The 24,016-nt window shown below is 36.5% G+C and overlaps 1 protein-coding gene across 2 annotated transcripts in view; it reads right to left on the bottom strand.

The window, feature by feature from the left end:
• Window positions 1-24,016, bottom strand: part of BLTP1 (bridge-like lipid transfer protein family member 1) — a 134,961-nt gene that overhangs the window by 25,773 nt on the left and 85,172 nt on the right. Inside the window, exons 51-67 of one of the 2 annotated variants that reach the window (XM_081134323.1) lie at window positions 23,288-23,494; window positions 21,590-21,828; window positions 20,507-20,751; window positions 19,753-19,858; window positions 17,227-17,324; window positions 16,420-16,605; window positions 15,267-15,435; window positions 13,359-13,570; window positions 12,290-12,488; window positions 8,839-8,898; window positions 7,049-7,275; window positions 6,128-6,328; window positions 5,809-5,939; window positions 4,441-4,564; window positions 2,598-2,707; window positions 1,849-1,939; window positions 1,294-1,356 (exon numbers count right to left, since the gene is read on the bottom strand). In XM_081134323.1, coding sequence (XP_080990449.1) covers window positions 1,294-1,356; window positions 1,849-1,939; window positions 2,598-2,707; window positions 4,441-4,564; window positions 5,809-5,939; window positions 6,128-6,328; window positions 7,049-7,275; window positions 8,839-8,898; window positions 12,290-12,488; window positions 13,359-13,570; window positions 15,267-15,435; window positions 16,420-16,605; window positions 17,227-17,324; window positions 19,753-19,858; window positions 20,507-20,751; window positions 21,590-21,828; window positions 23,288-23,494 — 2,668 coding nt within the window. The remainder of the gene's footprint in view (window positions 1-1,293; window positions 1,357-1,848; window positions 1,940-2,597; window positions 2,708-4,440; window positions 4,565-5,808; window positions 5,940-6,127; window positions 6,329-7,048; window positions 7,276-8,838; window positions 8,899-12,289; window positions 12,489-13,358; window positions 13,571-15,266; window positions 15,436-16,419; window positions 16,606-17,226; window positions 17,325-19,752; window positions 19,859-20,506; window positions 20,752-21,589; window positions 21,829-23,287; window positions 23,495-24,016) is intronic. The other variant, XM_081134324.1, reaches the window with a different exon arrangement.

Here is a 24,016-nt window from a genome sequence, read left to right as displayed (position 1 = left end):
TATTAGATACCTAGTGAAATTCTAATTTCTTAATTCATAATTCCAAACATTTGCAGAATTCAGCTTTTCTTCACTTTTTACTATATACATGTTATTTAGTAAATAAGTAAATTCAGATTTATCAGAACATCTTCAATTTTTACTATAGTAAAAATTTATGTGGCTAAATTTCTCTTCATTTTATACTTATTTTCTACTTAACCATGCTTAATGATCTATTTTGTAATTTATAATTTTATATACTATTTTTTATAAACAGCATACACTGATATTTAAAAATAGAACTTGAATCAATTCAAATATTAATGCATTTAAGAACACTTAATCATTTCCCAATATATACACATATTGAATCATTATGTTGTACACGTACAACTAATATAATGTTTTATGTCAATTATATCCACTTAAAAATGTTGGACAGGAAAAAAAAATCAACTTAATTAGTAGAATCCAATCAATTCACTGTAAATGATTTATTTCCAAGATCATTTTCAAAAAAAGGACATGTTTATCAAGCTCACTGTAATACAATGTAGTAGTTCTAAAACAAAATTCAGTTTAACTAAATTCAGTGGAACTACCGGATATATATATTGAGACTCTAATGTAAAAGGTCCAGGAAGGGAAATAAAATACATGTGGAATAAGTGCCAGTTTTTAAAAGTAACTCGACGGAAATTTCTAGACAAAGGTTTATATAACTGGTATACAGACACATTTTTAAAATTTAATTTTACTTTTATGATGTATTTAGGGAAAATATCTGGCTCATAAAAATGTTAATTTGAATTATAAATTATGACTGTGTAGCACATTTGTCATATTGTTTTGAACATGAGAGTAATTTTCTAAATGGATTTTTATACATTTTTTATACCAATGACTCAAAAAAAATTCATTGGTTAATTTCTTGTTCTAAGATAGGTTTGATTTTAGTTAGAACTAGTTGACTAATATTTTTTAAAGAAAATATTCACTTTGCAGTTGAATGTGGGGAAAAGAGATTCATTTAGGGATTAGTAAATAACTATAATAAAATTGCATTTTTTGGTTTACAATTTGGTTGAATTGATTTGGTAAGTTGATTCAGCCTTTTAATTTTGAAGATTCAATAATTAATATTAAACTATAAAGAAGTATAAAACTAAAATATATTTATGCAAGAGCTTATTAACTTTATGTAAAATATTTCTGAGGTCTGAGTTTAGTATGGAATGAGAGGAAGACATTTTGAAAGCAGATTCTCAGGTGGTTAATTCGTTTAGAATTTATGTTGTTCTTAAGAAATACCTGAAAATACCCTTCCCCAGGAGAGCTGGACTGCGGTGTGCTTCCCCATACTGTTTTTTTCGACTTAAAATAATAAGAAAATTTATAAAAACTCACGAAAAATAAAAGATAATGGTTTAAAAGTAAATATATAAAAAACAAAACAAACATTTTTAATATAAAATTGGAATACAACTTTGAAGCTGACTTTTTTACTTCTGGTTTCTGCTATTATCTCCATATGTTCTATACTTAAATACATAAATGGTAAAATACATAAAGTATAAACATTCCACATTTACATTTGTGTATAAGACCTAGTTTAATGTGGATTCGCAATTGAAAGAAAAATTATTCAACAAAACATTTCTACCTAAGACCAAGCAGTTGGGGTCTTTATTCTACACGCAAAACGCTATACCTGGGCAGTGCCCTGCTGTTTGTTAAGGTACAGACGTTTCAACCGTTACAGTCCACACTTTACTTGTAAGCAGGAATCAGCATTTTGAAACTGTCTAGCTATTATAGTTTTGTAATTATCAGCACTGTGTATCTAACCAGGAATGCTTCTCTTACTGTGTCTTGGATATTGAACGTTACTCTGGGCCCAGGAGACGCTGCATCCACACGGATTTCTGGGAGCTCCTCAGGCTCTCCTGCTCGAGAACTGTTAAGTAAAACATAAAGTTATAAAACATTAACCTCTGTTTTAAAAAACACACCTGGATTTCATAAAAGTCTGATTAATGACATTATGTTCTATTTCTAAATATTTACCTTACCTAAGGATTCAACTTTTGGTATTGCATTTCTTAACCTTTAGCATCCCATAAAAAAAAAAATTTGTTTTGTTGACACAGATTTTCTAAAACTAAACCATATAAAAAAGAATTTACAATTTTTATTTATAGTGCTCATTTACTAGTAAAATAGTATTTTTCTTCACTGTGTAAAACTTTCCATTCTTTCACATGCTAAATGTGTGTGAACTCATACATTTTCTAAAATGACAAACTGAGAACAGCAGCTATTAATGGGCACATTTTTGCTTCTTTAGATAGTCTGTAAGTTTACACATCCACCTATCTAAAAAGCAATGTATGTCCTTCCTGGAAAGCACATGATGGTTGGGGCACAAATGTGATAGAGGAATTCCTCAAATAAATTTCTTAATTTGACAGTATCCAGTATTAAAGGTATTTGACTATGTCCAGTTGTTATCATAATTTCATAATTCCCTCAATCAGAACACAATAAATAAGCAGTGGACCTTGGCAAAGGAGTCAGAAGTTACTACTTGGTTCATTGGCTGGAATAGACATTACCTTGCCCTTTCCATTCGCTTAAGAGGTGGTCTTCCAGAAGCAGAAACGGTCTTCGATCGGTTGTAACTTGGTTTGTAACCCAAGCCCCACTTATCCTTCAGGGAAGCAGCCTAATGAAATAGGAGAAAAAAAGGGTGACTATCAACTACTACAAACCAGTTAGCTGTCTCCCAGGTTAATGACAAGCAGCTTTAAATGCCACTTAACAATGTGGATGGATCAAATCAGAGCATGAGGCAGCTTCTTTAGTCCTCGTGTCTACTAGGAGAGCTGTAGAGCGGAAATATTAGCCACCAGCTGGCCTGAGAGAAAAAAAAGATTGGGAGCAGGGGTGAGGGGTACAGAAATAGGGTGAGAGGAAAGGAAACAATTAAAAAGGGAAGAAAGAGAAAAGGAAATGAGGATTACAAGAAAAGAGGCAAAGAACACCAGTCATCTCAAGTACCACCCAAGGGCACCTGCTACGGGACTCTCCACACGGCACAAGGAAAGGAAGTGGTGGCTTGAACACTTTCCGGCCTCCAACTCCCTCTTCTCCCAATGAGTAACGGGGGCTAGATATGAAAAGGATTCCAATGCAGCGATGTGCAATGCAAGAAGACTCATCAGGAAATGAGGGGGAAGCCAAGGGAGACAGATGTCAAGAACACGTTTCATTCATTTCCCGTCCTCTCTCCCTAGTTTTATTTTTAACACTCAATTACCAAGTATAAACTACCTTATAAATACTAGGAAAGCACTCATTCAATTATATTCTATGATTATCAGGCACATAGTAGCAGACAGTGTTAAGTATAGGATTGTGCGTTATAGATTATCACTAATCATTCATCATCAGAGGCCAGTGAGGAATAGTTCAAACTGGGTTTTACCTTTAACTTCAATCAGGAATTTAGAGCTGTATTCAGCCTAGGTGGTCTGGGGCTCTGGGGGTGATCAAGGGAAGAAAATTCAAGCTAGTAAACACTGGGTTTTTGTGCCTTTCCTCCTTCCTCTAACCCTGCAGCTCTGATTTAATGTTTGTATACAATGGGGTGCCACCCAAAACCTTATTCTAGTAAAAATAAGAAAGGGGGGGAGGTTCTGCTATTTATTAAAAAATGGTTAAGAACCCATTTATCTTTTTTTAAAATGTAAATTTTCCTCTAACCAGACCACCTTAACCCAAACCAACCTACCTCTACTTGAATAAATTTTAGAATTATTTCCTACTAGATGTGTATAGCATACCTATATATGTATTTCAATTGTTCAGCAATTGAACTAAATCTCAGAAAATGTGGTAGGTAGTGGGGTCAAAGATAAATAAGTTGTTCTTTGAGAGACTCAAACTCTAATAAGGGCAACTACATAAGCAAATGGTAAAGTCAGAATAAAGTGCTGAGAGGTAAAGTCAGCTATAGGGAATGGGATGGGGTAGAATGGACATCTCGAAGACTTCACATTTGAGGTAGAGACTAAAGAGAAAGTGTGACTTCATGACAGGCAGACAAAACACGGTGACTAAGGGCACAGATAACAGAGTTCCACTGTGGGGTTTGATTCTTGCTCCATGGAGACTGCTGGTGTATAACCCTGGCCAAATTACTTGCCTCTGTCTCGGTTTTCTCATCTTTAAAATGGGGAAGATGATACATAGGGTGGTTGTAAGGATTCAATGGGCTGTTAAACACAAAGTGTTTTAAACAGTGCCTGGTACATAGTAGATGGAAGGCGTACAAACCAGGTGGCATTACCACCAGCAATGGAAAAGAAAGAGAACAACAGAGGTCTCATCAGACAGTTTCCTTGAGTGGAAAGAAAAAGTCTACTTTTATAAAATTTTTGGTAAATGCTGACTCACTCGCATACTAGATCTCCGTAACTTTTTACGAACATCTCTTCGAATGTCATTCACAGCAACAGATTCTAACTGTTGGTAACGTTGAATTTCTTGGTTTATGGTTCCTTCACTTGCACCTAATTTTCTGGAAGCAAAATAAATGGCAATTAATGTAAAGAAGTTACAAAGTAAGATTGATTTTTACTTTCTCCTTTTTAATTCTTTCACTTTTCAGAATATCAAAGATTATATATGAACAAACCAAAATCCCCAATGAAGTTAACACTCATACCAGGCAAACTATAACAAAGCTCGCTCCAATGTGTTAGGAACTGGTCTTACTCATTTCTGCGCTGAGAGTCTCTTTGACCATCTTACGAAAGCTGTGGACCCGCTCCACGGAAGAATGCCTGTATGTAAAATTCTACCTATAGTTTAAGCCTCAAGTAAGATTTTAAGGGAGGAAGTATATATTTGCTTCAAGTGATTTTCCCCCCAAAACAAAACTCAAACTGCAATGTGAGTCAACAGGAAAATGTGAATCACTGTACTGTAATTAACTGACAAGACAAGTTCTTAGGTAATACCTTTCACTGTACAAAATGCACACATTTGTGTGAAGTCTTTGAATGTAAAAAAACACCGGTACAGGTGTACGAAGATTAGAAAAGATGAGGCATGAATATCATTTCTGGGAAAACAAAAATTTCAAAGTTTGAAGAACAGTCATAGAGGAAGTATTACTTAGTACCATCCAGCAGGCCACAGACACAGAAAATAAATTACTATCAAGGACTTTACACTCTCAATTCACCCCATACCCACCTCAGTCCTAGAGAAGCGCTAATACAGGCAAAACAAGCATGCACTTTGAGTTCAGACCACACAAGTTCAAATTCTAATTTTTATCTCCCCAGCCTGCTTTTTCAATTATAAAGTTTAGATAATGCCGCCTAACCTCACAGAAAGGCGGTGGAGAGTAAACTGAGATAACATGTCAAATACACAGTAGGTACTTGATAAATGCTCAATTTGTTTCCCCTTTCAAAAATGTGACTTCCTGAAATACCAATGCATATATACATAGACATGTGAAGATACATGTAAGTGTACATGCACATGTAGAGATACATATGATCTGTGATATGAAATCAGCCATAAACTGCTCAGAAATGAGGAGCTGTGATGAGTACCAGACCAAGATTTCAGGCCTAACTTGATCACGAATGGATGCATGACCTCAGGTAACTGCCACACTTCCCTGGCCTTGCTCATCTCATTTATAAACTAAAGAGGTTGTACTGGTCCACACTGAGTCTCCCCACATTTAAAACCCAGTGATTCTATCACTAAGGAGGACGGTATTAAGTGAAAAATCAAGGTACATACTTAAGATCATCTATGACTTTGGCTTGTTCATTCAGCTCTCTGATATCCACTATTCGCTTCACCATTTTTCTTCCCCTCAGATCTCCTGGCTGGCTACAAGATGCTCCTTGTCTTCGATATTCCACGGCTTCCTAAAAAATCAAAGCACATCTGTCAGTACCAACTTGTGTTCACACGGCAAATCTACACTATCACAAAATTTACACAAATCAAAGAAGCATGCAAGAATCAAAGGCATCTATATTAAGTACAATGATTGGAATTCTCCAGTGATTGGCATCCCTTTGTTTTCATAGGAATCTATTTAGTTACCACCTACATTTCCCCATGAGTGAGCTCTGCACACTTTCAAATGGGCCTGGCCTGACTGTGGGGAGCCCCCCAGCTCTGGCTCACACAGATACTCTGCAGGAACAGAATAGCGCTGGTGTGGGGGCGTCAGGCCTAGCAGGTGGTTTACAAGTCGCTGCCCAAAGGTGAGCTTGTGGCCATCTCCACTTACTGAACTTCCATCTGAACTCTAAACGATAAACAGTAACATCAATTTTTTAAAAAAATGTCTTTCCAAGAACAAAAGTATTTCATGATACAATGGTTAAAAGATAGTTTTAAAATGTTTAGATCAATACTAGAATGAAAGCAGAGAGTAACTTTCTTTTTAACTATCAAATAATTTGATACTATAAAATGCACAGTAGAGATGGAAATACTTATTTTTAAATGTATACATTTTGTGTACATGTATTTTACTTTTGAGTTTCATTTTTTAACATCTTTATTTAGCTATAACTTACATGCCATAAAATTCACCCATTTCAATTGTACAATTCACTGGTGTTTGGTATAATTACAAAGTTATGCAACCAACACCACAATGTGTTTGGAATATTTTCACTACCCACCACTGGAACCTCACAACCATCAGCAGTCTCTCCCGGTCCCCTCCCAAGCCCTCTGAGGTTCCCAGCCTGAAGAAACCACTGATCTACATTCTGACCCTACGGATCTGCTGTACTTTTAATGTCAGTATGTCACCTGTCAGTTAAGGCACAAGTTGGTTGACAAGCATTATTATGGAACAAGGAACTCAATTAAAAGACATTATTATGACATTAAAAATATTATAAAATGTACACACAGGATTCACCAGTCCCCTCCTTCCTGTACAATTAGCAATATAACAAATATCCTGTCTCAGGGAAGAGCCAGTTGGGAAATGTCCCACAGTGAGTGTACGTACAGTGTGGATAGTGGGAGACATAGTGTCCACTTCATCCTCGTCGGACAGGTCACCGATGTTCATGGAGTTCAGATCAGCCATGTCGTCTATGACCTCCTCCCCAGTCAGTGTGGTCAGGGTGTTTCCCAGAGCGTTCAGCCTTTTGCCGATGTTCGGGTCCATGTGCACATCAATGCCACACATTTTCCACAGCACGTTCAGTGTCCAGGTCCCTGCACTACTGCTCTCTGTGGGAATAAAGAAGTGACATTTCTGGTCAGTCTTGAGTGTAGATATTTAAATGATTCTATATTTCAAGGATAAAGTGGATGACAGCCTGTGGAAAACCAATGTTCGTCAGAACATGGCCCATGGCACTGAGTTCCTGGCCGTCCAGTATGCACGTGTCTCCTCGGTGCAGCACCCACTCCTGGGGACTGTGGATCCCCCCTCACCACAGTCCCTTCACACAATAGAGAAGTGCCATGGCCCTCCCTCACTAGCCAGAATTAGATAATTAGTCCAGGTGAGGGTCAGTGTTAGAAAATCAAGAACCATTCCCTGGACTGGGAGATGGATCCTTCTCTGGTGATGAGGGCCCCAGCTCCTAAGCTGCTGGCAGCCTCTCTTCCTACCACATGTCAGGAGGGCCCTCAGAGGGAAAACAAAGCACCCAAGGAGAAGATGAGAGCTGGAGTCCTGCTCACATGGATCTTGTTCCGTAGTTCCCAGGGGCCCACAACTGACCTGGCTCCTCCTCTTCTCCCAGACAGCCAGTCCCAAGTTTAACTGTGGTCTGCAAATATCCTTCTAATGGCAATGCCATAAAATTCACCCATTTCAACCAACTTTTGGTTAAGTTAGTCTGGGTAGCTTGTTCACACTTATAAAAAACACTCCCGACAAAGACTTTGGTGTGACCTTTCTCTCCACATGTATGTTCACCTCAGTCACCACCTTTCCTTCTAACTTTACTCTGGAAATGTCCTGACCTTTTCAGTCCTCTGTCAGTGAGGCCCGTCGCATTGCTGCTCTCTGGGACAATTACTCAGCATGAGCATAAGGCTAGGCTTGGGGAGGACAAGAGGAAGAGTAAGGAGGGAAAGAAATCTACTGACCTCAATCTGCTCCCACCCCTCTCAACATTTAAGAGCCCTTCAACAGATATCTCCCTCTAGCTTACCTTAATTTTATACCAAGCAAAATAATAAAAATTTACCGATGCTTTCCATCTTAGTCAAGATAGTTTATTCCTTCTGTAGTTACCTCCTACCTGGTTTTCTCCTCCCTCTTTCTTGGAAGTGTCCCTTTGACACTATCACCATCTGCTTTCTTGCCCAAAAAGATTTAGTGGCTTTCCCGCTGTCCACCAAATCAAGTTTGAAGTCCTGATTCTGGGATTTAAGATTTTCCCCATCGTATTTTCACACTTTGTTCTACCAATTTGGACAAGTCTAACTAGACAGTGTTTTGCCATCATGACTGATATGACATTCTCTGTCTGAATTTTCTATGACCTGCACCTCCAAGTTTTTCCTTAAGAAACGATTTTATCCATCTTTCAAGTTCTGTCTAAATGCTTGTTCTTCCATGAAGCTTTCTCTGATCCTAGTAGCCTTCCAAATTTAAAATTGTTAAATAAAAATATACTAATAATTGTTACAAATGTTTTTAAAATTTTGGGACTACCAGAATAAGTTTCATTAAAAGATCCTCTCACTATTAATATAAAGGCTGAAAATACTTATTATATATAAAGGCAGGATTTCCCCTGACACATGTAGTGAAAGTAATACCAAATGTGAACCTACCAGCGGCTGCCTGGCCTGTAGTCCGGGAACATACTTCATAGGTGCCATCGGGAACCACACCTGCAGAAACAGCACCCCAAAATGGTTTGCAGTGAAATTATGCTTGTGATCAAGCATTGGTAATTTTTCACCCAAAGAGTATCACCTACATATGAACAGGATCTCCGGCTTCTCTAGATTTCAGTTTCTAATCTGTAGAGCAAAAAGGCTGCCTCAGATGATGGGTAGTATCTATGTCTCAAAGTATCTTATTCTATAATTTTAAGAATTTAGCTGCAGTTTTATCTTCACCTTCTGTGTATGATTTCCTTATCTGTGTGAAAACACCTGGCTGACTCTGAAGCTCCAGTTTCTCAGTGCTGTGACAATCTGTGCCATCAGGAGTGATTGGCACTTTAAGAATACAAATGGTTATTTGGCCGGTTTGGCTCAGTGGTTAGAGCGCAGGCTTGAGGACTGAAGGGTCCCAGGTTCAATTCCGGCCAAGGGCGCACATCTCGGTTGCAGGCTCCATCTTTGCCCTGGTCAGGGTACATACGGGGGGCAACCAATCAATGTGTCTCTCTCACATCGATGTTTCTCTCTCTCCCCCTTCTACTCTCTCTGAAAAGCAATGGAAAAAATATCAAGTGAAGATAAAAAAAAAAAAGAATGCAAATGGTTTAAAAATGACAACTGAGAAATGCCACTTTAGGTCACAGGAATGATTTAGTAGCCTGTCTTTTCCTTTGACAGGGAATATCTCAGTAGGAGGAAAAAAAATGGCTGCCATGATGTCAAACTCATAAGGTCATAGACAGATCCCAGAACATATCTGACTTGGAACTCTGAAATGTTTACTACCCTTAGCTTTAACTGATAATATCAACTTCAAAAACGAGGTTAACTAAATTAACAATTTTAAATAGTGAAGGACATACCATCCATGAAACAACTTTTAAATAAAGTCTAGAGACAGAATCAAAATCCTTTTTCAGTAATCCTTAATGGAAACCAATTTCACTCTAAACCTGACAGTATATACATACATCTTAAATGAAAATTTCTTTTTAAGATTCACTCTGTATCTTATTATTTTTCTTTTTTAAATATATCTTTATTGACTTCAGAGAGACGAAAGGAGGGGGAGAGAGAGAGATAGAAACATCAATGATGAGAGAGTCATTGATCGGCTGCAGCCCGCAACCCGGGCATGTGCCCTGACGGGGAATCGAACCCCAATCGCCTGGATCCCAGGTTGACGCTCAACGACTGAGCCACGCCCGGCCAGGCTCACTCTGTATTTTAAACTGGTATTCACATGTTACCCAAATCTGAGTTGTAGAAAAACTACAACTTACTTTGGGAGAAAGGGTCTATTTGTTAAGTGATAATTTCTATTAACGCAGTTTTTACTTTGAAGATAGTGCCAATGACTTTAAAATCTAAATTATATTTTTGAACCATATGGTACATGTGCCTCACATCCAATTATAAAACAAGAAAGAATTAGATCTTGTTTTGGGGTAAAAGATCACCCAATTCACCTTTATAGTCAAGGTCCTAATTCAGAGCAAGAGAACCCTAGATTACCTTTCTAATCTAAGAATGCCAGAATGAAAAGAAAACCCTTTAAAATTTGACTAACATAACTGAGGCCTTTCAGAAGAACTAGTAAGTTAAAAAAAAAAAAAAAAAAAAAGGCAGAGCAATATACAGATCTTGTAACTTAGAAGAAACCCGCACCCGAAACCTGTATGTTCATATTAACCATTGTCACCCCAATAAATTTAATTAAAAATAAAAAAGATGTTTTAAATTTTGGAATTTCCATTTCCAAGAAATGTTAGAGAATCTTTAAAATTAAGTTTTAAAAAGTGATTATATAAATTCATAGAATACAGAGCTGTGAGGAATTAATAAGGAATATTAAGATGTATAGGAGCAGATCCGAATCCTGAAAGTGAGGAGCAAGAAACCAATGAGGCCCTTCCCTAGGGTACCCGTGGTCTCTGCCTCAGAGACAGAGTGCCAAATTGGATCAACCACTATTCTGAATCCAGAATGACAATTTCAAGCTCTCATGACTGAATGCCACCCAGGTGTTAACAGAGAGCTTGGAGCCTTTCAAACTTCACAGTTTATGTAATTTTTCTAAGTTCATGTTAATGAAAAGAGTCTAACCCTTACTATCTACCTACATGGTCCTTTGAACTCTTCCTACTAAAAATTAGATTGGCCATTCTAATTTTACTGCATTTCGAATAAAAACATTATCACCGAGAGAGGAAATATGACTGGGCCATCTTTTTTCCAGGGCAGAATTTTTAAATGATCTAAAGAAAGAAATCCTAAGGCATACTCCTACTGTTCTTATTTCTCTGCTTTATACTCAACTCCTTTTAAAAAAAAAATATTACATAGCCCAGCCAATATAGCTAAGTGGTTGAGCATTGACCCATGAACCAAGAGGTCACCAGTTCAATTCCTGGTGGGGGGCATATGCCCAGGTTGCAGGCTCAATCCCCAGTAGGGGGCATGCAGGAGGCAGCCGATTGATGATGTTTCTCTCTCACTGATGTTTCTATCTCTCTATCCCTCTCCTTTCTCTCTCTCTAAAAATCAATAAAAACATATTTTTTTAAAAATTACATGTTAGTCTTATGTAAGTATACTTACTATTAGTAAAAACTACAAAGTCATAAACTAAGAAAACCCAGAACTGGAAAGTTTTTTTTCCATTTCAGAGGGGAAAAATTTCATAAACAATGGCATATCACCTTCTGAAAAGTAATCAAGCATTAATTTTGGCTTAGAAGATTGGCTGATAAATTCTAGTTCACAACCTTTCATTCTTCAAATATAATTTTTCTTCATTATTCAGATTAATGATGCTTTATTAACAGTTACAATATTTAAAATATTAAAAGGATAATATTAATCCCTACACCTTCAAAATAGTGTATACACATAGCTTTAGTTATTCCCAACCTTCAGTGTTATGCAATCAAAGGAATCACACAATTCATACTCTATATCCCACAAATCTGGACATGTGGACTTACTCATGTCAACATTAATCAAGGTGGGCTTCTTGCTTCTGGTTACTGCAACTGTGCTATGTTACATGATGAACTGGATTTTACATGTTCTTTCAAGATCCTCACAGAACAAAGATGCTTTATCTGGTCATATGTGAGTCAATTATAGAAAAAATCAGGCACTGAGCAAACCTCCAAATGCTATACTATCAACAAGAATGGCTACCAGGTTGCTTACCAACACTGCTGAAAGCTGCAGTTTCTCACAAAAATGTTCTGATATTTTTTAAATAGAAATAGCCCTCACTTCACGAAGTCCAATAATATTCTTATATCTGAGCATCCTTTACTTTTACAAGAGATAGGTTGTTTTTGTTCTTTTTTAATTTTTAGAAACTCTGAAGTTCATACAGAAAGTAAAAGACACTTACAGGCATTCATCACTAGATCCCCACGGATTTCTGGCTTCCAGTCATCCCATGACGTCTCAAAGCCATCAGCAAAACGAATGCAGAAGTTTTTGAAGTGCCCTTTACTAACCAGAGACTCGGAAGAGCAAGCAGTGATGAGAGTGCTTTCAATGGTCAGTACCAAGGCAGAGCCTGTGTCCAGGTCTCCACTATGATTGGACTGCAAAATACATTAAAGAGGAAACAAGGCAAAAAGTGACAACTTTTAAATTTGGAAATTCTCATAGGATACATGGGAACAAAAATTCATAAAGGGGCAAACTCAGAAAGCTTCATTGAAAAGTAGCTTAGAAAGATGCCCACTTTAAAAACTGGATTACTCAAGTGAAAAGCATTTCCATGTGCTTTTTGTTTTAAACTAAACTTGCAAAAGGCTAATTATCTGCTTTTCTATCTCCAGCTTCTGTTTTTGTGTGGGGAGGGAGAGTTTGTTCTTTGAATTCTGACCACCGCCCTTGGTGTGTGCGGCCCTTCTGAGTCCGTCCATCTTGCCATTAAAAGTTACCATTCAACTCCCAAGACACAGACATAGCACACGGTGCCAATCCTCAACCCAGAATTTACTAAAAGATAAATTCATTCAACAGCTGCTTACAGGTTATTTAAGGTAAATTAAAGCAGTAAAATATAGGCTTCTGTACTTGTTTAATTGCAACTTCTTGGTCTGTCAGGGTTTCATAGCCTTTTCTCTCTCACACACGAGCATGCAGATGTGTGCTCCTGAGAATTGGTCCCAAATTATGAAGAGAAAAATCTTGCTGCTTATTGGTCAAGGTTGAAATTAAGAGTTATCATATGGGTGTCGATCTCATCACTATTCTGAGGCACAGCAGAGAAGTCTCATGAGATTCGCCTTTAATACGTTGTAAATGAACGAATAACGGTTGAAGGAGTTCAATCTTACTTGCTATTACTAAACTCAAGTTGTCAACGGCCCTCCTAAGACATTTACTGTGATACTCTGTATACCTAGGAATGGTTAATAGAGTTGCTTGGCTCTTAGTGTTGAACGAGGACTTGAGTTCCATACCTGTGCAGTACTTGTGATAGGCAGACAAATCCCCAGATCATTCACAGTGAGCTGCAGGAAGAGCGTCCCAAAGGCCTGGGCGGAGGTTTGCTGGATTCCGGGGAGCATATCTACTACTTCCTTTGTAGCCATGTGAATGTCCTTATGTAAAGCCATTCGCTGTTCGTTCCAATTGTCATAGGCAGCCTTATAGTTCAGCCAAAATAGCACAGCTTTTGATGATTAAGGCAGGGCAGAAAGAAAATTTTAAAAAATAAATCAAAACTGTAAAGCTATATGACAAGTAAAACTCAATAGCTGCAAAATCCCACTGATTAATAAAAATCACTCCCAGAAAATGGTAGCATTAGAATTGGAAAGAATCTAAAAGGATATGGTCAACTTAACAAATGACCAAAAGAAGCAGAAAGCAGACAATTTCAAAATGGCAGAAGGAGGAAGACAAGCCAGGTCCATTCATTCATTCAACAAACTGTAAAATGCCTCTTATGTGACAGGCACTGGGATGGAACAACAAATGAAAGATATGGTCCCTGACCCTGCAGAGCTTACTGCTACTAATGTCAAAAATTCCTGGAGGAGAGGTACAGAATACTAGGAGTATACATTGAAAAGATGGGCTGCCCCGCTGGGCGTGGCTCTGAGGTTGAGCATCAACCTATGATCCAGGAGATAGCAGTTGGATTCCCGGTCAGGGCACGTGCCCGGGTTGTGAACTTGAACCCTAGCAGGGGACGTGCAGGAGGCAGCCGATCAATGATTCTCTCATGGACATTTCTCTCTCCCTCTCCCTTCCTCTCTCTGAAATCAATAAAGACATATTTTTTTAAAAAACAGAAAAGATGGACTTTAGAGAAGAAGTCAAAGACATTTAAGTGTGTAACAAGAATGAATTCTCAGGAAAACCTTTATTGAATGCAGTGTGTGGAAGGAGCCTAAAGAGGAGATGAAGAAGGCAGAGGAGAAGGAAAAGCAAGTATCTTTCAGGGACACATGGAGCAGTAAGTACTTTAAGGAGTTGTTGAAAGCTGACGAGAGGTCAGTAAGATGAGAAATGAAAAAAGCAGGCACTGGATCTAGCAAAATAAAATGTTATCCATAACACTGCCAAAAGGACAGTTTTACAGCCAACTGATCTTATCACCAGTCCACATCTACCACCAATTTTAATCTTAAATGGCTTCCTAAATGGTTCTTACTTTCAAAACACAATTCCAACATATTTACCCAATATGCATTACTTAGACCCTCTCTATCTGCTCAGCCTCTTTCCCACTACTTTTTTTTTTGAAAGCTGCTGCTGTATTTTCTTAGACCTCTGTGCTCATATACCTTCATTCATGTTCTCTCTCGTTTGACAAATATTTATTTAGTTCCTGCTATACATGCCAGGAACTGTTCTAGACCATTGGATGCAAAGGCAAATAAGACAAGCTTTTGTTTCCTTATCGCCCTGGTGAACTCCTAACTCCAAGTTGAATCTGAAGAGCTGGTGTCTCCTGTAAGCAGCACAGGTGAGGGTAGAGACTCCCTGAGACCCTAGAACACGGATCTCTAACTCGGCTCTGAGTCCACTTAGCTCCTCCCACAGGGCTAAGACCTCCCGGAGGGCAGGGTACTGTGTTTTCAGATTCCACTTCTAGACAGTACACAATAAACATTTAGAGGATAAGCAAATAAAGACAATACCAACAAACGGGTACATTAGTTACCCAAACCAAAAAATTTGGCATTACAATCCATGTAGAAAGCAAATAACTTTAACAAGTAAAATGACTTTAAAAATTGAAGGGAATAAGCAAGACACTCTTGGGATGCTCCCATTTCACTTACACTGGTGAGCTAGTGATTTTTATCTGGCATCACTACACAGTTCTAAATCCAACAAGACAGTCTTGCCTGACTCACCTCTGTCAAAGGCCACCGGCTGCGCATACACGATAGGTCTATTCAAGGTAATAAGCACAGCTTCCCTATCTGAAGAACCACTGATTTCTTCTCGGAGAGCATTTCTTAATCCAATTCTGGTTTTAAAATAGGCAACTTGATGAAAATCAGAACCAGCTTCCTCATAAACCTAAATTAAAAGTTCAATAAAATCAAATAATGAAAAATCTTTTAATAAAAGAAACTAAAAGTTTTAATACCATTAATGGTATTGTGCACCAAAACAACTATAGTATATTTTTCTCAATTTCATGCACCAATGATATATACTTTATGCTTTATACCATAAACACCTGAAATCAACATACAATATGAATGGGTATTTCAGAACTAAATGGAAAGTCAAACATCAAGTTCATACAAAATCTAGGATGAGGTCCATATTCTGTACAGCAATGTATTAAATGTTTCATGATAATTAGATCCTCCTTCTTCTCTAAATGTTTTTATTTGAACAAATTAACTGTTTTTCTATAGCTGACAAGAAATGTTTGTTCATTTATTCCTGACATATTCTTTAATATAGGCACTCAATTTTAAAAGTGTAGCTGGTAGTCATTTAATAGGTTCTTCAAATCGCAGAAAGGAAATGGTTAAAATCTACCTGATTTTTAGCAAAATTAAAATTTTTAAAAAAACCTATGAGTTGTGAATACTAATTATCATAAAATACAGTCTGATATACTGCTATGTGTACATATATGTGTTTTAAACTTTTACGTTTAGCATTATGGTATGCAAAACTTGCCAATATTATAGCGTAGCTGAGAAACTTAGTAACATTTAAGAATTCATCAATATAAGCACAAAGCATTGAAATAAAAACAATGTTTAACAAAATAAAGAGGATTTATAAGCATATTTATGAAAATACTGGATTAAGTTTCATGTGATTGCCTTTGTACTAAACTATAACAATATACCACCAAAATACTCAATGAAACACTCAAGTAAAATTGTAAAGGCCTTCATAAATGAATTTTCATTAGAATTTACAATCAGAAATTTTAGCAACTTAAAAGATTTTCATAAATATAGAGATACTTCAAGTAGTTGAAATTGATGTGCAAAATTTAAAAGCCACAGTTCTAATGTCAACACATTCTGCACTCACCTGATGTTTGACAATTTGTCCTAATGCCAGATTCAAATCCACTTGGCATTTACCAAACAGTTTCAGGTAGCTGCTGCTTCCTGGCAAGGCTTTGGTTTGAAGTCGATTTGAAAGTTCCAGTTCAATCAACCCAGTTTCAAATCTCACAGCTCTCATTGATGGAGTTGTAGCTGTGACTTGAATACCCTAGCAGATTAAATGTAAGGAAAAAGGGACTCTTAATCAACAATGTCCACCCCCTACAATGAAACCTTTCAATATATGATAAATAAAATGGAATGTTTTGTAACACATACATGATGTCTAATTAACTGATAAAACTGCCAACATTCTTTAATTTCTCATTAGTAGGGACTTCTTTAGCTATTAAATTTCATTTCAGTATTTTGTATTTAAAATCTAGACCATTCATGGGTTAAATACATTACAATTAAATAACTGGTAAAAAGAATTTTTATTTTTAAGAACATTAATGTCTTAAATATTGGAAATATGAAGATTTCTATTAAGGTATTACTGTTAATTGGACAAGTGTACAAAATATTTCTTGCAGGTTGACCTAAACATTCTGCATGGAAGGGCACCCAAGGTTCTTTAAAATGCAGAAATATATGCATACTGAAAAATGCAAATAGAAAAAGGTCCTAGAGGATAGTCAAACAATTGTAAAGCTTTTTCTTTAGCGGATATACTTCATTTCTATTCTCTACCTGGCATATTTATGTCTCATATAAATTTTCTACAACAAACAGGCATTAGTTAATTAGAAAAATCCTTTTAAGAGTAGCATTATTATTGCTATGTCACCTTAAACTGCAAGTTGAGAGAATAGAGTAGAATCTTAGGCTTCTCTCCATCTGCTGTCCCATCATGTTCATTCCAGAGAGGAATTGGCTGCTCCCCACCTAAAAGAAGTTAAGTAATTGAGAGTTTGGGGTAATTTCTTTAAAAGGAAAATTTCTATTTTGTGCATTTAAAAAAACACCATAAAGCAGTTATTTTCTTTTCGCTGATCATTAACTCAATCTTTTTAGCAGGTTACATTCACTGAGGCAGATGTATATAAGACAGATATAATGCTGCATCCACAGATACTTCTTAAAAAATTTTATAAGGAATAAATTAAAACATTATCTACATAATTAAACCAAATGTGATTGATTATACATGCCAGAAAATGTATTTGAGGCAAAAAAGTAAACTGGAATAATTTCTTCAATCAAAAATATGAACTTTGTTATTTATATTTAGATGTGCAAAAGAAAAAGAAAGAAAAAATAAAGGTGGAGAAATTAAAAATAAGGTAACACACATTAATAAAGAGTGTGACAGCAAAGAGTGTTGTGTAATTTTTTTAATGGGGGCAGGGGATCTTGAGGGTTAAGTTCCTATTAACAGAACATTTCTTGCCCAGGCAATGTGGCACTCCTCTGAGTTCTAATGCTCTAAATAATGTTCTAATGTTTCTATATCTACTTCTCTTTCCTTTTATGAACTTCTCTGCATGCTTATTTTTCCAATATCCTATCTTAAAATGATCCACCTTTTTATTTGCATGTTGAGTTCATAATCAACTCAGGGAGCATACGGGTGGGATGAAGTTTTTTCCTATTAGGGACCACAGATGCATCAAAAGAGCCAAGAAGCAAACAGATAAAAGAGCAGGTTTTGTTTGCTTGAGATAGAAATGTAATCTTTTATGGGCTTTCAAAAAAGCTGTAAAAAAGAACTCTTTGGGGTTTTTTTACAATTTTTTAATTGATTTTTTTAGAGAGAGAGGAAGGGAGGGAGAGAGAGAAAGAGAGAGAGAAACATCGAAACATCAATCAGCTGCCTCCTGCACGACCCTACTGGGGATCAAGCCGGCAACCGGTCATGTGCCCTGACAGGGAATCGAACCGGCAATCTTTCAGTGTATGGGATGACACCCAACTGGGCCACACTGGCCAGGGCAAAATTCATGTTTTGCTTTTTTTTAAAAAAAGAAATCTTGCACTTGTAACAACATGGATGGACCTTGAGGGTATTACACTAAGTGAAATAAGTTAAACAGAGAAAGATAAATACTGTATGATCTCACTTAGATGTGGAATCTAAAAAACAAAACTCACAAATATAGGAAACAGATTGGTGGTAGTTACAGGGGAAGGGAGTGGAGAGGTTGGGCAAAATGAGTAAAGGGGGCAAAAGGTACAAACTTCCAGATATAAAATAACTAAATCCTGGGGATGTAATGTACAGCATGGTAACTATAGTCAATAATATTGTACTGCATATTTGAAAGTTTCTGAGAGCAAAGCTTAAAAGTTCTCATCACAAGAAAAAAAATTATAACTTTGTTGGCGATGGATGATAACTAGATTAATTATGGTGATCACTTCACAGTGTATACAAATATCAAATTATTATGTTATACTCTTAAAACTAATATAGTATGCCAATTTTACCTCAAAAAAAGTCTATTCATAAAAATTCTACTTGTTTTATGTTGATCTATCACTACCTTGAATATCTTTTATCTGGTGTCAGAAAAAATTTCTTAAAATTTAAAACCAGATGCTCCACCTCTTACAAAATACAGTAATCATTTTAGTTTATAGAAATATTGGAAACACTATTATATTAGTCACATGAACTCCACAGGTTTTTACTCATTATGAATTAAATTTATAGATGTGATTTAACTATTATTTTGACATGGTTATATTCATACTGAAAATATTCAGTCTCAAGAGCTGTTATACAGAGTCAACTTGTTTTCTACCCTAATCCTCTTAATACTTCATCTTGTGAATGAAAAGTCAATTAAACATTTTTAAAATCAAGCATGTATTTTGTGTTATAATGTAAAACTGTGATTAAGAAGCTCAATTGTAATCTACTCTTGAGGGATGGCAAAAATGTAAGGGTTACTATAAACAATTAACCCTGTAGCCAGCATATAGTCACCAGTGGGTATAGATTAAGGTGGCAATCTTATTATTGATCTAAATTTTGTTCCTAAATGAATAAAGACTGGTTTGGTCAATAGACATACACGAAGTTCTCTCTCTCGCTTGCTCACTTTCACTCGCTCAGAAGGTAAGCATAAAGGAGCTTTGTGAAGTTTATAAATCATGAATGTATGTATTACACATGACAAGAGTAATTAGCAAAAGAATCTGTAGGTGGAAAAGCCAGAAAAGGCACGCCTTGTTTGCAGGGAGTCACTAAACAATTACCTCCAAATGATAGGCTCAATGTTCATACCACAGACCCACAGGCCATGCAGCCAATGAGAACAAAACCTGGTGCTACACGCTCTGTACTATAAAATGCCATAAATCTGCTCACCAGAGACTTTTTGTATTACTTCATTAACTTCCTTCATGAATACTTTCTGAACAAACACCAAGTGGTTTAGAAGATCAGTTGTGAGATTATGTTCAAAAGAACCAACCTGCCAAACAAAATTACAGCATTAGGCTGACATTACTGACTGACTTAGTTTTAAATACATCTTTTGCTCACATAAGTAATCCCAAACTCTGTGGAAAAGTATCTATGTACTATTTGAAATCAACACTCTAGAGAAGGGTTAAAAATATTCAGATTCTCCAATATTTTACTGGTCTATTACAGGCCATTCTCAATTTAAAAAAAAATAACAGTAGCCAATAAGGTATAAGAAATCATTTGAAAATGAGTGGAAGTATACTTTATTATATAATCTGCTAATTTCAAAATTTAAATTTTATCTAGAGTAATATTTATTTTCAACACCACTGTTGTATTGTTAGAACCATAAATAAATGTTGTTATAATAAAATCAACCATGAAAATACTGCAGAGATGAATGTGAAACCCAATGTAAGAAATAATGAATTCCAAGATCATAAAAAAACATGCTTCAGTAAACCTATAAGGAGAGAAGCACACACACACGTGCACATGCACACACATACACATACCAGACTTAGTATAGAATTCTGTAGGAATAAATGATTTAATAACTTGCCTTAAAAGTTTGGATCACTACATATTTTGGTACACCTACAGCTTGAAGGCCTCTATTACAAAGAGTAAGAAAATTAAAAAGTAAACTTACTTCTGCCACACAGCGTAGGTAATTTCCCTGTAAATAGTACCCTTGTTTGGAAGGCAATTCGTCTATACTCCACACCTGATCTGAATAACTATCATGCTCTTCCATGATGTATTTCCCAGACATAGTAACAGGAGGCAAGTTAAGACTGGCAGAAGGAGGAATGGTTGACATATCTGTGGCAGAAACTTTTGAAGTAAACCTCAATCTGTGATTTGGCAGCTCAAATGTAAACCTGGTCTGTGCACCTGTAAGAAAAAAGAAAAGTTATTGCTTGAATAGATGAACCTCAAAGAAAATGTACAGAAAAAAGAAAATTCCAAGTTAAAAAAATGTATTAGGATTCCATGTAAATAGAGTTCAAAACAGGCAAGAGCAAACAAACTAAGTCATTTATGAGTATATACAAAGTGCAGTAAAACTATAAAGAAAAGAAAAGAAATTAGGACATGACATACATGACAGTGGTTCTCCCCCTAAAAGCCATGGGAATATTATCTGGTAGTGGTAATATTCCTCGAAAAGACTTCAAAGTACCGGTATTTTCTAATTCTTAGGTTTGTAACAGATCGATGAGACCACAGTTCTTTATTATTGTTTAAACTGTGTGTATATAATTTATACTTGTATATGTGATGAATTTCAGGACAAAACTATAACAGCAAAACATTTTGGACAGGATATACGAGGGCCATGAACCTTACAGAAGCAGCTGTTTTGAAGAAGTCAAATTACCTCTAATTTGAGCAAAAGGTGCCCATTGCGAACATAAGCCATATTATTCAGGCAACAGGAAGCTGACAGATGGAGAAACGTATTCAACCTAAGTTTACCTGGAGAAATGGCCTCCACAGTCCAACAAGTTTAAAGAGTTCAGATTAAAGTAGGGTCCATGCTGGTCATTAAGGGAGGTGACTGATAGTATTTACTTGACTGAGGAATATTATTAATGAAATTTAAAATTGTTCTGGTTAAAATTAGTTAAGTTTTCATATATCTATAAAACCAAATTTACCTCTTCATCAAATTATTGCTAATTATGCAACCAATACTACTTTCTGGGCAGAACGTGGAAGCAGACGCTACCTGTCATCCCGTGGCTCCGCATCCTGCCCATCTTGTACTCAGCCCGCAGGGAGGGCAGCAGCGCGGCTCCGATGGCGATGCCATCCAACATGGTGCTGAACTTCAGGACGAGGGGCTTCTTTTCCAAGCCTTCCGGCAGCTGAGGAAATTCATTTGTTTCGATAGGAGTCTGATTAACACTGGTTGGCGTTTTTTCAGAAGGTAGGGGGGTTGCAATATCTTCTTTTACAGGCTGTGGGCTACAGAGCAAAAAATAATTTTAAAAGACACAGAATGACTACCATTTTATTATATAAAATTACTGGAGTTCTCAATAAAAATAGCAAAAACATACTGTAAACAGATGTTTTATTTCTAATTCCAGATCATATTAAGACTTCCTAGAAACAGCCATTGAAAATGATGACCCAGAGAAGCAAAAAGAATAACAATATAAACTGGAACGCTGGAATGCCAAGGCCACTGATACCATCAATGTGAAACTAACTGGACGTTAGACTCAGGTCTGTCTGCTTCCAAATTCCGTGACTTCAGCATTGCACACTCTACTGTTGCTTGTAAGACTATTACTACTGTGACCATTACTACTATTGTCACTATTAATAACAATAACACCAACAGCCACAATAATTGCTTACATGTGCCAACTCAGTGCTTGGTGTGTTTTATATCACTTATTCATTTATCTCACTCACAAAGCCCTTTGAGTAGACACTATTATCTCCACTTTATAAAGGAGGAAGCATAGCCAGAAAGTGGTGAAACCAGGATTTGAACTCATTCAGTCTGACTCCAGAGTCTGATTTTTGAACTATTACACTATCAGGGCAATACATTATAATAAGGAAAAATTCCTTAGAGTATTTTAAACTAAGGCTCATGTACACATTCTGGATTCCATATTCCACTGACAGGAGAAGCATTCAAATTATTACTACTTAGGCACCTTCATACATGAATTAATATTATATCAGAATTAAAGATCTAGATAGAACAATTAGAAAAATCATTGCTTTTGGACACCATCAAAAGACACACTAATGTTTTTTTACCTTAGAGGATAGGAAAAAGGAAACATCTTAAAACACTTTTTTATCTTTTACTTATCATATTTTTATTAGTTATTCATTAGTTATAGCTTTGGAGAACAGCAATGAAGCTCAGCAATGCAGACCTATGAACAAGGGTTCCAGACACAGGGAATAAAGGTTAAAGTGCCAAGGTCAAAATTACTGCCTTTTAAAACATTTATGTGGCATGATCATATTCTGCCTTGAACCACGTGCAATCACTTCATAGAAAAGACAGCACAAAACCATGAATGGGACATAAATGGCCACTGAAATTTTTGAAACCTATGTAATCATAAATTTCAATGAGTTAAGAGTAAAGGAGGATTGATACAGTTCTAGAATTTGTCAGTTTGCTCCTTATTAGTACCTCTTATGCTGCCCACACATCTCTAAGGCCTCTTAAGCTGTATTGATGCAACATGGAACACTGACAACGGCACTTGTGACACACGGTATGATATCCAGGACTACCCACTATCACGTTTGGCTACTTTCCACCTGCCCCAGTGTCCATCATGGTCAATGATCAGACGAAGCCCTCTGTCTTCCTCCACACTGTTGTTCACACAGCAAAGAATGACCTGAAGTATTATAGAGGATGGCAGAACTCGACGGAATAACTTACACTGTAGAAGGTTGTCTGATGAGGTCTGAGATCTGCTTTGACAGCTGGTGAGAACTCCGAACCATCATGCTGTGTAAGGTGGCAGGGTGCTGGGGAATGTTGATGCTGATAGCTCCCACTTTGAACACGGCAGCATTGTTTGTCTTCAACCCCCTCTGGGCACTGTAGAGAGCCTGGGACTTGGCGATACTGCATTTCACTACGGTTCTAGCAACAAGGAAGGAGGACTATTAAAATATAGCCAAGTAAAGAGAAATTTTGAGAAGTATTTCTGAGAGCAAGGCAAATGCTTTTATTTATTGAACTAAATAAACTTAAGATTTTTCATGTGTTTAAAACATACACTGAAGAAATAAGTATTTTAAAAACACTGAAATACATTTATTTTACAATGTTTGCTGGACATACCAAATATTCTATTTTAATAAGGACTTCATGGAAGAACATATGTCTGTGATCACATATAAGTAAAAGGCATAAACACTGACACATTACATACATGCAACACACAAAATTCCATTTTCTTTTTTTTCTCCATTTAGAACTCCACATTTCTTCTCCAACTTATTTTAGGGATCTGTACAACCACTAAGAAAGCATAGAGACTGAATATAGAAAGATAAAAATACAATGTACTTCTTAAAATCCAATCAAAGAAATTAATCTAATAATCATCTAATATACTAAAATATACTAAGAGAAATTACCAGGAAGGAAGAAATTAATTTG

Source organism: Miniopterus schreibersii (assembly GCF_964146895.1).
Source record: "Miniopterus schreibersii genome assembly, chromosome: 4".
Taxonomy (NCBI): Eukaryota; Metazoa; Chordata; class Mammalia; order Chiroptera; family Miniopteridae; genus Miniopterus; species Miniopterus schreibersii.
The sequence above is the reverse complement of the archived record's forward strand: the minus strand, read 5'-3'. Positions and strand labels throughout refer to the sequence as shown.